This window comes from Strongylocentrotus purpuratus, unplaced genomic scaffold, assembly GCF_000002235.5.
Source record: "Strongylocentrotus purpuratus isolate Spur 01 unplaced genomic scaffold, Spur_5.0 spur5_scaffold_6, whole genome shotgun sequence".
Taxonomy (NCBI): domain Eukaryota; kingdom Metazoa; phylum Echinodermata; class Echinoidea; order Camarodonta; family Strongylocentrotidae; genus Strongylocentrotus; species Strongylocentrotus purpuratus.
In genome coordinates, this window is record NW_022145612.1 from 56877238 (window position 1) to 56891162 (window position 13925).

A 13925-nucleotide genomic window follows, 5' to 3' on the forward strand; every position below is an offset into this window, starting at 1 on the left:
TCTTCTCAGTACTTTATGATATCTAATATTAATATAATGATATGTTAATAAGCCTCAAACAAGCAATAATACATATTGCAAATTACAAGTTAACGTTATCAATTATTAATTAAATTTCTGCCAAGCAATGAATAACTATCTTAAATATAAGATCATGAAGAAATAGACTTGTCAAATGTTTTAGGGAAAAAATGCACATCATCTAGTCTCTTGATCCATCAGACATTAATAGCCCGGCTTTGTTCCACCACTAGAAGTCTAATTAATTTATGGAATCAGAGAACATGGAAGACTCCATCTCACCAGACAGTCTAAACATGATAACATATCATCTGGAGACAAGAATATAATAAACCTTCTTGTGAAACACCAACGCCTGACTGCATCCAACCATATCCACCCCCTGCATCTGCATGATGTAATTTGAGAGCACATCATGTATGACTGAATTTTTGACATAGAGCTTTACATGAACTATGTCATTTATATTTATTATGTTGAGTTCCCAGTTCCCAATTTTCAATTCCCAACATTCTGGTTTGTTGAAAAACACATCTACATGTGTATAGAGCAGCAGTTTTCTGATGAAAACAAATTAAAAGTGTAACAACCAGCTATACATCTTTTGCTCTTGGTGTACAGGGTTATACTATAAGCTTCAAATAATTCTTCTATTGTATTGCGGTTTTAAAACATACCCAGTCAACTTGTGGAGTAGACTACAGTACTTCAGACCTGGGTTCCATGTGAGTCCTGGGTTTTAATGTTATCATTTTTTTTAATGCATACGTCCTTAACCATTTACCTATAGAAGTAATAGAATGCCAGGTGAAGTTTTTCAGGTTGATTTGATACATTCTATCTACACAAATTATTTTCAGGTGATAGGTACCGGTACACTTTAAAGAAAAGGTCGAGTTCTAGGAAGGGTGAAAAATAATTTATGAGAGCTATCATTGTTATTGTGCAAGTGTGGAAGAACATCAGATAAAACATGTTCCCTGAAAAGCATGGCTCTTCAAATGCCTTTATAGTCTAAAAATATGTAACAATAAAAATCGGGACAGATTTTTATGCCACATGTTCGTCTAGTCCCATAACCCCATACCAAAACTTTGTATTACCTTTAAGAGAGCTATTTTACTCTAGGCGCCAGTGAGATCCGGTATGTCATAAAAGTCTCATAAATGTTTATCTGTCTCCCTGATGTTATGGTTACATTAATCGCATTTACTATCCGCTTTATAACACTTTGTTTATTGGTTGACAAATGTATATGACTTCTGAATATTGTGTTGAAAGACACTTTTGGTTTCAAACAAAATTGCACATTGAGTCCAATCTACATTTATGAGTGCACACACACATTTTTATTTGTAATGATGTTGATATATTTTTTTATAGTTTGATTAGTTATCTGTTGAATATTTTCAAAAGAATCACGTTTATGGAATATTTTCTGAATTTTATGCCATGTCTTCTGTAATCAAATCTATAAAATATGTAATGATCTCCATAATGACCAAATAATATGAAGGATCTTGTTTAGTGTAAACAACTAATGTTCACAGAGTATGATTACGTGCAGGAAATGAACGTGTTCGTTACCGTTTTACTAACAGTCTGAACTCTAAATTACTACATATACCGGGTATATGTGTGTACTGGGGTTTAGTAGTTGGTAGGTGATTGTGGGGCTACATTTGCATAATATAATATATTTTGAAATAGAAAAAAAAGAAATAGAAAACATTACAAATTAAGATTTTTTTTAATTTTAGCAGCAAGTCAGCAACAGAACCTCATTTCGCAAGAAATATTGACAGCAAATCTATAAAATCCTTGACACAAGCAATAAAAGGAACGAGACAGTGATATTGACACAGATATCTTTGTCAGGAGGAATGCCACATGAAAGAGATAATGAGACAAGATACTTATAAAACTCAAAAACAGGAACTGGAACTACACTGTACATGTACTTAGTCTGAATTATGAATCAAATTTTAGTCTGCATGTTGAACTATCACATTTTGTGTTACCGGGTACCTATGTTCAAGTCAAATGTTCTATTCTGTACCCATCTGTATCGTATTGATGTTTATAATCTATAATCTTGTACTGACATGTAAATGAAACAAATTTCCAATGATTGGACAATAAATTTGAATATGAATGAATATGAATATGAATAAAAGTTTGAAACAAAACCTGTCATTCTGACAAAAGTATTTCAGGCACATTCACTTTAAAAAATACAAAGGTATCTTTCTTCTTCTTGACCAAACAAAAATCAGTTCCCACAATCACCATCATCCACTTCTAAAAGGTGTCTCACTAATGAACATATCTGACGACAAAATGCATTTGAAGAATAAAAGATAACAAGAGCCAAGCTCACAATGACGGAAATTAAAATGATGAGACATGATTAGCAGCAGGTGACAAAATACGAGCGAGGGCTTTCCCTCCACCCGACAAGAAGTAATCATCCTCCGCTCACTCTCCTGAATCCACCTTTATCTCAGTTCACCCACCGTGATGGAATGGTGACTCATTGCTTTATTCTGAGAGCAAAACGTCATATTTGTTACATCACAGAATGTAATTCATGTGTTAATCCCATTTCATCCTTCTTTTTATTAAAAAAAAAACAACTTCCAGTACGTGTAAATCTATTGGATTAATTCAAACATCAGGAGTTTGTAATAAAATATATTGTGATTAAATCTTGCTTGTTCTATATCTCATGATCCTATCTCTTGAAAGGCCAATTCATACTATACAGCATACATCAGGAGGTAAACCCCTTTTAATTATACTGGCACAGAAAATCAAAATAAATCAGCATGGTGTGGTTCCCAAAATTGTGTCTGGTACAACACAATATCAGCTATATTTTTCAGCAACAAAAATGAATACGGTGCCCCTTCCCATTAATTAATTTTGCTGTTTTGTCGTTATTTTTTCTTACATATTTCTTCTCCATTTAAGTGGTTTATTGTGTCATGTCTGAATAGGGGCTTCAAAGTATGTTATGCAAACTGGTGCTAATGATGACACATGTATGCAGGAAGAAGAATGGACAATGAGTGATGCGATCACGATCAGCCACTTGTTGCATTTGTTACCATAGCGATCACTATATTGTGGCTCCAGTGCCATTTGAATTATACTGAACTGTACTCCCAATGAGTACCGTCCCTACAGGAAGCCCTCATTCAAACCTAACAAGTCCTCTGGTAGAAAGATACCAGCAAGTGGCAACTCAAATGTAAGCATATATGGGAAATGAAATGAAAGTCAGAGGACAGAACAAAAAATAGGAATATCCTAAATCAAAATGACATCATTCCACAGCTCTATGACTGTGAACACAGTGCAGCAGATCCATTGATCATTTATAAGTAAATTTGGAAAATATCAAAATTATCTTACCTGAGACTTGAACTGTGAACTGAATCGTCTGTGGGATATCTGATCCTCTGAGAGTAGGATTGAGTCTGATTCCACCTGTGGTCGTGTTAAGCATCAGATGCTGATTGGTGTTCCCGCTCGTGATCTGATACGTCAAGGTGTCAGAAACATCAGGGTCCGTTGCAGGAACCCGTCCTATATCCTCCTCATGAAAGTATCCTACATAATTGTTAAAATAGATCTCAAAGTCTCCAAGGATGGGTGCATTGTCGTTGACATCGAGAACCTGGATGTGAACCGTAGCTTCAGCAAAATATGGGACGTTCGTCGCATGGACGATGATCTCGTACTGATTCCTGGCTTCGTAGTCAAACATTTCCAAAGAGATGACCAGTCCGGTGTCCGGGTTGATTTCAAAGAAATCCTGATCACCCCTGACGATGGTGTACTGGACATGAGCGTTGAATCCAGAGTCGGGATCTGAGGCTACCAGTTTCATCACCTGCTCCCCAGGATCGCGATTCTCATTGATCGTAACGTAGTAGTCCCGTTCACCAAACACTGGTGGATTGTCATTGATGTCAGTGATTTCTACCGTTATCTCGGCTGAGGTCCTCAGTGATGGTACACCCTGGTCATATGCATAAGCCACCAGGATGTATTCGGCTTGGTACTCACGATCGAGCATAGAGGCAACCCGTATGACACCTGATGTCTCGTCAATTGTGAATCGTCCTCCCCCACTATCACCATCTACGAAGGTGTACTTGACATCACTGTTTGAACCTATAATGCATATAGAAATAAGAAAATTGGAAAATTAAAGTTTGTTTCTGTCTCACGATACAAAACATTTAGTCAACTTCAGTCGTCAGAAAAACACATTTATTGTAAATTGAAATTACTTAATTTTAGAACAGCTTCTAAAGGTCTGTAAGACAAGAGATTTGTTTTCACTTATTTGTTTGCCCATCTTTCGACAAGAAAAAGATCTTCCTATTTAAAGGGAAATCATTTGGTAATTAGTAAATATTGTGAAAGTTTTTATGATATCAATGATATAAATATTGTTTGGATCCTGGAAAGAATTTTGATCTTATTCTTAGTAGTTGAATATAAAAAATAGTCTTTTCCCCTTGATTATCTTTTCTTTGCATTATTTTTTTGGAGTTTTTCTTGTTACTTTGAAGTTACCCTGCGTTGAACCTTTTCATTCAAACACACATTCACAATTTGTGTATTTTCCCAACTCTGGCACCGGTTAAACACATAGTGTATCAACAAGAATAATTGGAATAACAAGAAATAAATGAAGGATAAGATTTAGACTGTTCTAACGAAAAAAAGGTGAAGATACTCTTAATAGTACGCAATGATGTAATCCCACCGCTGCCACCAGTTATAGGCCACTATGTAACTTTTCATATCAATTTTGATAAATGAGGTATTTCCCTGGTCCTGAGGTGTTCATTTGTATGAGGTTCATTTTAATAATGTGTAATATACATGTATAGCGCCAGGCCTTAAAAACAATTTTTTAAAGAAAATATGTAGTCCATGACTATTGGAGGAGCAGGTGCCTTTGAATGTTTGAAACAGATACATGTAAATGGCGTCATACAAGTCCTGTGGATCATCAAATACCTTAACTACTTTGCACACATATTGACAGAGCATTTTAACAAGATAACCATTAATAGTTGCACTCTGCTCAATTAAAACCATCACCCACTTAAACACTACTGCCATTAAAGCTCTCCAACATGTACACACATTCTAATGACCATCTATAAAGTATGCAGATACACACACAAAATAAACCAATTTACAATAGAGATCATGAATCAATGGAGGTCTGGTCCATTGACTCATCCTGTTTGGACTCAGTTACATGAGCATCATGGTGCTCTATGGATGGCTGCTTTTAGCGATAGAATTTGAATATCAATAGATACACCTTTTGTGAATGAGGGTTCAGAGATCCTACACACACACACAAACATCACACAATAAGAGATTGGGCTTAGCCAATCAATGCCAATTATCATTCTTGATCCTCCCTTGGATTGGTGAAAGCTTGGGAGTAGAAAGATAATCAAACATGTGGCTTTTTAAAAATCCCCCATGTCCCATTGCTTCTCTTTAATTGTTTTGCAGATAGCACATGATAAGAATTTGTATGATTCTGGAAGTCTCTGATACACTTGAACTTTCTTGAATTATAGTAATATTTTGATCACAGATAAGCAATTGTCAAGGACCTTAGTATAAAACTCTGAACATAAATTAGTTTGTCAATGAAATGTCAACTAATATGAATTTCCCTACAAGTTTTCACCCAAGTTTGTAGGTTGTTCCACAATGAAGTAGACTCATTCATCTTTCCCCTCTGCTATATCTAAAAATTTCTACCCCTTTTCCCCTGTTTCTGTTCCTTGCTTATAATTTGCTTAAGATATGAGGACAAAACAAAGTTATTACTGAAACACGATTTTAATTTTAAAACTTAAATATGTAATTATATATCACTAAAAAATTATTGCCTTATCAAGCTATATTATATGTTGGCAAAGGTAATTACTCTATAACCTAGAACCTACCTACATGTAAATAGTGCAGAGTTGTGATGCAGCTCATAAATTCAATATGATCTACAATCGAGTAATGGTTGATGAGTACAGGTGCATATCAACATCTTTATTTTACTTCTCATTTAAGTAGGCCTACACATTCAAAGAGTAACATTTGATATTTGAGATCTATAAGCCTTGTATACATTTGTAGGTAACTCATCTTGGAATTGTCATTGTCCCTCTATCTACCGGTACATGTATGTAAACTTCAAAGCATGATCATCCTGACTCATATTTTCTGTTGCAAATAAATAATGTATCTTTTATGGTGTATAAATTTGTATAGAGGTAGTGTTACATGCACATGTGACAGTGTACATGTACTGTATATGAACGATGTACATGTACACTGTAAAGTACTGTAGTCATCACATTACTGCTTCACCAGTCGGACCAAAGATCTGGCCTAGCTGTCCGCTGCATCTCAAGGGTCATTTTAGCTGCCTCTGCTGCATAGGTTACCATGGGAACTACCTACTTTATTTTTCCAGGTGCTTCAGACCAGCATACATGTATTTTATAAATATGATGATGATGATCCACAGCACTTGTATGGTGCCCTTTATCTGTTTCAAACATTCAAAGGTGCATGGATAGTTGGATACCCATACACAATGGCAAATGCAACACCTACGGCTGTTGGTAGAGTTTTAAGAGACAAAAGTTTAATCAGAATATACATTTTCAAAATTCTTAAATTAACCAAAAAAAATTCTGGAATAAGTTTCAAGGAATCCCCCAGATTACCGCCTCCTAAAAAAAACATTTTAATTTTTTTTTGGATAACATTCACTGTAATATTTTTCTCTTAAATGTTTATAGTTTAGCCTTTCATGTAATGTTACTTCCATATATAAATTGAAATAAATGTGCATAAATCTTTTCTTAATTTTTAGGGCACATTTCTTTAAAAAATTTCGCAAGTCAGATTGGAATGTCTTTTTCCCAATTGTGATTTTATTTTTCAAAGTTATATACAAGTACATAAATATTTGGATGACAGTCTGTAAAAAACCTAAATTATTCAGCCCTAAAAATATCAGGCCCTTGTTGTTTCTTCACTCCATAAACTATATACCGTAAATCTCCGTGTATAAGGCGCAATTTTTTGCCGCCAAAATAATTGAAAGTAGGGGGTGCGTCTTATACACGGGTACAGAAAAAAACAGATTTTTTTTTTTTTTTTTTTTTTTTTTTTTTTTAAAGTTTCGATTTATGGTGCTATGCCTGGCAATGTCTCCCAGCTCAGTAATCGGTGTGTTAACTCACTACTCGGAAACTTTAACAACACTCAAATTTGTCTGTCATCTTGATTTGAAAGTAATCTTTCTAATAGATCTCAATATGTATAGTTTACATGTATAATAATAATTCCTCCAAAAAAAATTTTATTACACATGGTGTACCACAAGGTTCTATCCTAGGTACTCTATTGTTTTTAATTTACATTAATGATCTTACACATTCTTCTAAAAACGACATTGTTACTATTATTTGTGACAAATTCACAAGCACAAATCGGCGCCTTCAACTGCACCTCGATGTTAAATGAAGGTCCTTCCCCGCGTGGGTTTTCGGCAACAAAACAACAACAAAAAAACAAAAAATGTCTTATACATGGAGATTTGCGGTATTGTAATATAATAGTTTTGTCTAATTATATTTAAATTAAAACTCAACAAATTCATTTCCTTTCCCAAAGGTACATGTATTTTCCCAAGAAGATTGGAATGTCTTCTACCAAATAAAGAATCTCAAATCACATTCAATTCATTCTCTTTATTCTCCAAGTCAGGGCATTGTAATTACGGACATCGACTTTTGTATCGTCTGGCACCTACTGCCTAAAGTCCACAAAAACTGGGGTTTTCTTTTCTCAGTGCCCCTCTGCATGCACACTCCATCAATGAGTAAATAGACAGAACAACCATACAGTCCAATGGGTGTGAGTCAACACTTCTGGACTCCCTTTGTCCCATGCTAAAATCGCATTTGAATAAAAGAGTCCCTTTTGTACACATGCGTCTGAAGTAACTGCCCAATTTGTGCGGACTATGAAACTTGTCAACATCATCCTTCATTTAGGGAAGATTAAATACTAAAGAATCTTGGTTGCCCTATCTAAGGTTCAAAGTGCTCCACCTGTACCTTGCATACATGGATGCATTTTCCAATCTAAAAACAAAATATTCAAAAATTTCAATAAAACACTAAAAATATCCTGGGAATTTCTCAGGAAAAAAAAATGCATTTTCGCTTTGCATATTTGATAGACAGTACATCTTTTATCTGGTGCTCCTGAAAGAAGATAGATATTTCTCACACTAGAGATATGGAACTGCATTCCAATTTTCAATGGCATTTATGTATAAGACCATCTATTATAACATGTTTAAATGTATGGTATGTATTATCATTTTTGTTGATTTTTTTTGTTGCTTTACAATGTACAGTAGTAAAGCAAAATACAAGCAATTTCTAGATCCAGAACTATAAACACCAAACATCATTTTTTTCAAATTATGTAAACTGCAAACCATTTCTTTTTAAATCTAAAGATGGAAAATTGGATGGCAGTTTACATACTGGTAGATGTTCTTTATTTGCATTGTCCAGCGTGATATCAAATACAGCTTATTTCTCTTGTATATTTCTAAGAGCCAACATAAGGATCTGCATGTACCAAAAAGAATGTAAAGTGAGAGTTCTCTCCATTATATGGGCAATGACCCGCAACATGAAATTAAATCTCATATCATATGTACACTGTAGATTAGATGACTTACAATTCTAGATGTAATTCAGTATCTGCATAAAGAAGTACTACCGGTAGTAATACTGTCCCTGCACACGGCGTATCTTTGATCTGTCTGCCGCCATCTTCCTAGGTTTACAACATTTGCATAAGTTGAATGATGCTGCCTGATTACTGATCGAGCACTTTGTTGGATTGTTGCAATGGCAAAGGATGCATAGAATATGTTTCCATGATCGGTGAAATACAGTTGATCCCCTAGAGTTAGAACTCCTTCCTTAAATTTAACTGAATTATTCCCTTCAGTCTCTACCTCATGTACCAATCAATTGTAACATAAATGTACATTTCTTTTAATTACAAAGTATATATCAAGTCCAGTATAATTAACAGCACATGTATGTTATAGACTGCCTCAAATATTATAAAATCATAAAAAGTTACATTTAAAGTCATATTCAGCCTCCATAAGCATTGCCATTTATCATCGTTCTTAAATAAAATATAATACGCAATATAATTTTTGTTGAATAATCTAGAACCTTTACTTATATTTCCTCTAATTTTTTTAAAATCTTTTTTTAAATCCCAATTTATTTAATAACTTTGTAAAACAGCTATTACATGTAGCTAACAAGAGCAATCGGACCCAAGAGTGGTGAATAAATAAATCAAATCAAATCAAATCAGTAACTGCAGGTTTAAGGAAAGAATTACTACGAGTACATTTAAGGGGCAAATTTAGATAGCATTGTAATTAGTAATAATAAGCAAAATGGCAAAAAAATGGCAAATATAACGGCACAATACTTTGGGGGGCACTCAATGAATCATGCAGGTCTACATGAACACAGCTTCATTTAGTTTTAGCAACCTCCTTCTCATGACTATTAGGATCAGGGACTCAAGGAGATCTTGTTAAAATCCCACTCCCCAAGAAAAACATTTCATTTATAAAATTACATGATAATCACAGTGAAGAGTTTAAAGGACTTAAATAAATTTTCCTTGCAGTTCATTTAAGACTTCACAAAATGAATGGTATAGTAGAACATAAATAACAGGAAATACTATTTGTATGAAAATAATTGATACAAACCTTGATCAGCATCAGATGCAGACATCGTGATGACACTAGAATAGGCTGGAGAATTCTCTTGGATTTCGGCGGTAAAGCTGGTCTGTTCAAACACTGGAGCATTGTCATTTATATCCTGGACTGTGACTTGAACAAATGCTCTTGACTGCTGCGGGTTTATTCCATGATCACTAGCAGTCACGTACAAGGTATACGACGAGATCTCTTCACGATCTAACAGAACCTTGGTGACAATCTCACCACTCTCTTCGTTGATTTCAAACTCAGGAGAAGGATCCATACTGTAGCTTACTTCAGCATTAGCACCGGCATCATTGTCTGCTGCAGACACTGTAACAATAACCTCTCCGATGTCAGCACCTTCGCTGACGTAAACATTGTAGGGCGAGTTTTGAAATACTGGAGCAAAATCATTAACATCGGTTACGTTGACGTACACAGTACAAGTGCTTTCAAACTGCCTGTCTGATGCTGTAACTGTCAGAGCATAAAAGGACTTGCTATTGTAACTCAGTTGAGATGTGACAGTAATTGTGCCTTCATTGTTCTGGGTAAGGATGTTGAAAGGGATACGACCAGTAGGGTCAAGTGCATCTACTATCCTATAGGAGATAGTGTTCTGTTCATCAGGATCTGTTGCTGTAACGGTTATCACCTCAAAACCATGGTAAGCATTTTCAGCCACTGCAGCATGGTAGACTTCTTCAGAAAAGATCGGAGCGTTGTCATTCACATCAGTTACAGTGATGGTGACTGAAGCAGTCGACGAACTGGGGGATTCCCCATGATCCACAGCAATAACATTAAACTCCCAACTATGTCCAGACTCTCTGTCAAGACTGACACTGTTTGTTATAGCACCAGAAGTAGGATTAATTTCAAAAGGAAAGTCATTGGGAGGGTTTGGGATAGAGAATGTTATCCTGGCATTTTCCAACTCATCATCATCTCTTGCCATCACAGACAATATGGAGTGCCCGACATCAACATCTTCCCTCACTATACCCTGGTAAACATTCTGGGAAAACTGAGGACTGTTGTCATTCACATCCAACACTGTTACTGTGACAGTCGTGGTGTTCTCCCTTGGTGGATTACCAGAATCTTGGGCACGAATGCTCAGTCTGTAACTTCTTGTAGTTTCAAAGTCTAAGGAATTTTGAAGGGAGATGAAGCCATTGACCGAATCAATCCTAAAGCGGTTTTCAAAGTTGCCGTGGGTCAGACTGAAGTGGACATCAGCATTTGAGCCTTCATCTGCATCTGTGGCCATGACATGCAGGATCTGGCTTTCAGGGTCACCTGGACTGACATCCTCCCGTACAGATACCTCATAAGTCAACTGAGAGAAGTGTGGTGAGTTGTCATTCAAGTCAAGAACTGTGAGTAGTACCTCTGCCGTTGAATTCCTCTTTCCAGGATCGGTACCCATATCTTGAGCCATCACTAGGATATTATATCTCTCAGTCTGCTCCCTGTCCAGTCGCACCAAGGTCTTGATCTCTCCACTCGTCGGATTCATTGTGAAGACATCATTTGGGCTCTCGTTGTTGACAATGCTGTACCTTATTTCAGCATTAAGTCCATCATCATTGTCTGATGCCCGCACCCTGACAATCAATGTTCCTGGATTCTGGCCTTCATTAGTGGTCTCTACATAACTTGGTTGCTCAAAAACAGGAGTATGGTCATTGCGGTCATCTACATTGACTGTCAGGTAAACTTGAGCAGATTTTGGAGGAGTCCCATGGTCTGTTGCTGTGAGACGAAATGAGTGAGATGGAATTTGCTCTCGATCAAGTGCCGTGGTGGTTGTGATTATTCCTGTGTTTTCTTCTACGGCAAACATATTTTGGCTGCGAGCATCACCCAGAGCAACCAGGCTGTATGACAGCCTACCATTATCACCATCATCATTGTCCGTTGCAGTGATTGTCGCCACAACAAATCCTTCATTTTCATTCTCAGGTATTTGACGGCTATATATAGGCTGGCTAAACGTTGGATATGTATTTCTAAGTTGCCTTCTAAAGCGCTTCAGTACCACTTCTCCATTTCCTGATGTATCTTCAGAAAAGTCGGCATTCAAACGATTGGTGTCTGATGCTCGCAACTCAATCAAAATGGGAACCTCTTCATATTTGTCCGACAAGTAAGATGGCGGTTTCGCTAAGCAAGATGATGGAATTTGCACTGATCCACTTATATGTTCCGACTGGTGCTCAAAGACACAAACCACATCTTTTTCTGTGCGTAGTTTACCTGACATAGCATCAAGATCAAAATCATGCTCTTTACCATCACTCAAAATGTATGAAATCGGACAACCTGAAAGTGATTTAGGAAGGAAGTTATTGAGGTTCAGCAAGACATCCCCAGGAAACCAGCAAGTCCCTTCTGGATATTCCATCATGATCTGCAGAGGTCGAGTTGCAGATAAAGGTGTGTGTTCAATATTATCCCTATCAAAATTCTTTTTCTTCGCTTTCTTTGGATGGCAACCGATCCCATGAACAGAAATTGCTATGGGTATCATAACATATGAGCCCACTTTTTCTGAGCCAGTATCTGTAGTTCTTCCACGAGTTTGCACATAAACCAAGAAAGGGTTTTCATGAAGCAAATCACACTCCATTATTTTTGACAAGGATAATTCCCCAGAGTTACTGTCAATTTTAATGTTTTCTTTGGCATCTTCTCCTGTTAATGATGGATGAAGAGCATATGACCATCCACTTCCGAGAGATGCGTTAAATACTGAATATCCCGGCTCCTCATAATTGGATAGATGACCATCGAAAGCTGCGAGGGCCGCCCCGTGAAACACGGCAGCGGCTAGCCACAGGATACGAAGGAGATGAGCCATAGCGGCAGGCAGCTCCATTTCAAACTTTCCGTTCGCTTTACGGAGTTACAACGGAAACTTACGGGGGGCTCTCCCCGTCACAATTGGTCCTTATTCTACTTCACCTTCAGCAATTAAACGCGTCCGAATCTCGAGATATAATCCAAGAAATATATTCACAAATTTATTATCCATTCGGTGAGAATAAAGCCCAAATTTCCATTGTGATTTCTTAAACGGAGTTTCCACCAGTTCTGTTTCCGAAGTCGCTGTTATCTCTTACCCGAATTTTGGCGTCGCCGATCTTAGAGTTTGGAAAATGACTCGAGCCGGTATCATTTTGATGCCTGCACGCGAGATGGCGCAGTAGCTAATTGGAAGATGCGACAGGTGTATATTGGTCTACTACAATGAACTCTCACACTACGTGTAGCGTTAGAGGGGGTTAGAGGATAGTGGTCTAATATGGGCTCATCGATAGCACGGAGGACAAAGTTTATGGTTCGAATCTCATGACGCTTGGAATTATCTTGATAGAAATTGAATTGTTGTAGATTGGAGCAGTGGCAGTGGTGGTTTTGCCGGAGAAACGTGCCCCCTGAATACAATAGGGAGAAATGGGATATTTTTTTTTTTTTTTTTTTTTTTTGGGGGGGGGGGGCATTTTTGGGGGGGCTTTACTCTCTCTCTGTGTTTTTATTTGTTAGAAAATGTTTCACTGAAAATTGAAAATTGGCACAACCTCGCTGAATTGAATTGAGTGGGGGTAGTTGCAAATGCAAGTGAAGGGTATAAAATGGGGTTCACAAATAAAGAGACTAGAGAAGAAGGGAAAGGGGTCGAAGGGAAGGCCCCCAAAAGATGATAAGACACCTCTCTTTTCGTGCCCTATGGTGCACCTAGCTTTTCAAATCTAATTTCCATCCATTTAGTGCAAGTGGTACAACCTAATCCTTGATCGGCCACTCAACACTACACCATTGACTTTATACTTACTTACTTTAAGTATACTTGAGTCTAGAGACTAGAAGCTTAGCTTATTTGTCCCTTTTAACTGTTCCATCCCGTCTCAAGTATGCATGGTTCACTGAAGTTTGATGGGATTGTTTCTCCATTACCTTTCTAGGGATGACTTGGTTAAATGGTGGCAGGATTGACTACTTCCTTAGGCAGGGC

General features: G+C 37.0%; 1 protein-coding gene across 1 annotated transcript; it reads right to left on the reverse strand.

Moving 5' to 3' along the window:
* Positions 1-1755: 1755 nt before the first annotated feature.
* Positions 1756-12975, reverse strand: LOC115919160 (cadherin EGF LAG seven-pass G-type receptor 2-like). Its single transcript, XM_030972184.1, has 2 exons — positions 9905-12975; positions 1756-4203 (listed from the first exon to the last, which is right to left on the reverse strand). Exons 1-2 carry the CDS (start codon positions 12786-12788, stop codon positions 3398-3400), a joined length of 3690 nt encoding a protein of 1229 aa, XP_030828044.1. The 5' UTR covers positions 12789-12975; the 3' UTR covers positions 1756-3397.
* Between the last annotated feature and the right edge of the window lie 950 nt (positions 12976-13925).

Excerpts from the sequence above, each read along its gene's own strand:
- LOC115919160 (XM_030972184.1), bottom strand. The coding sequence starts at position 12,788 with ATGGAGCTGCCTGCCGCTATGGCTCATCTCCTTCGTATCCTGTGGCTA. Across the intron at positions 4,204-9,904 it reads TGCATCTGATGCTGATCAAG|GTTCAAACAGTGATGTCAAG; the intron begins GTTTGTATCAAT and ends TATGCATTATAG.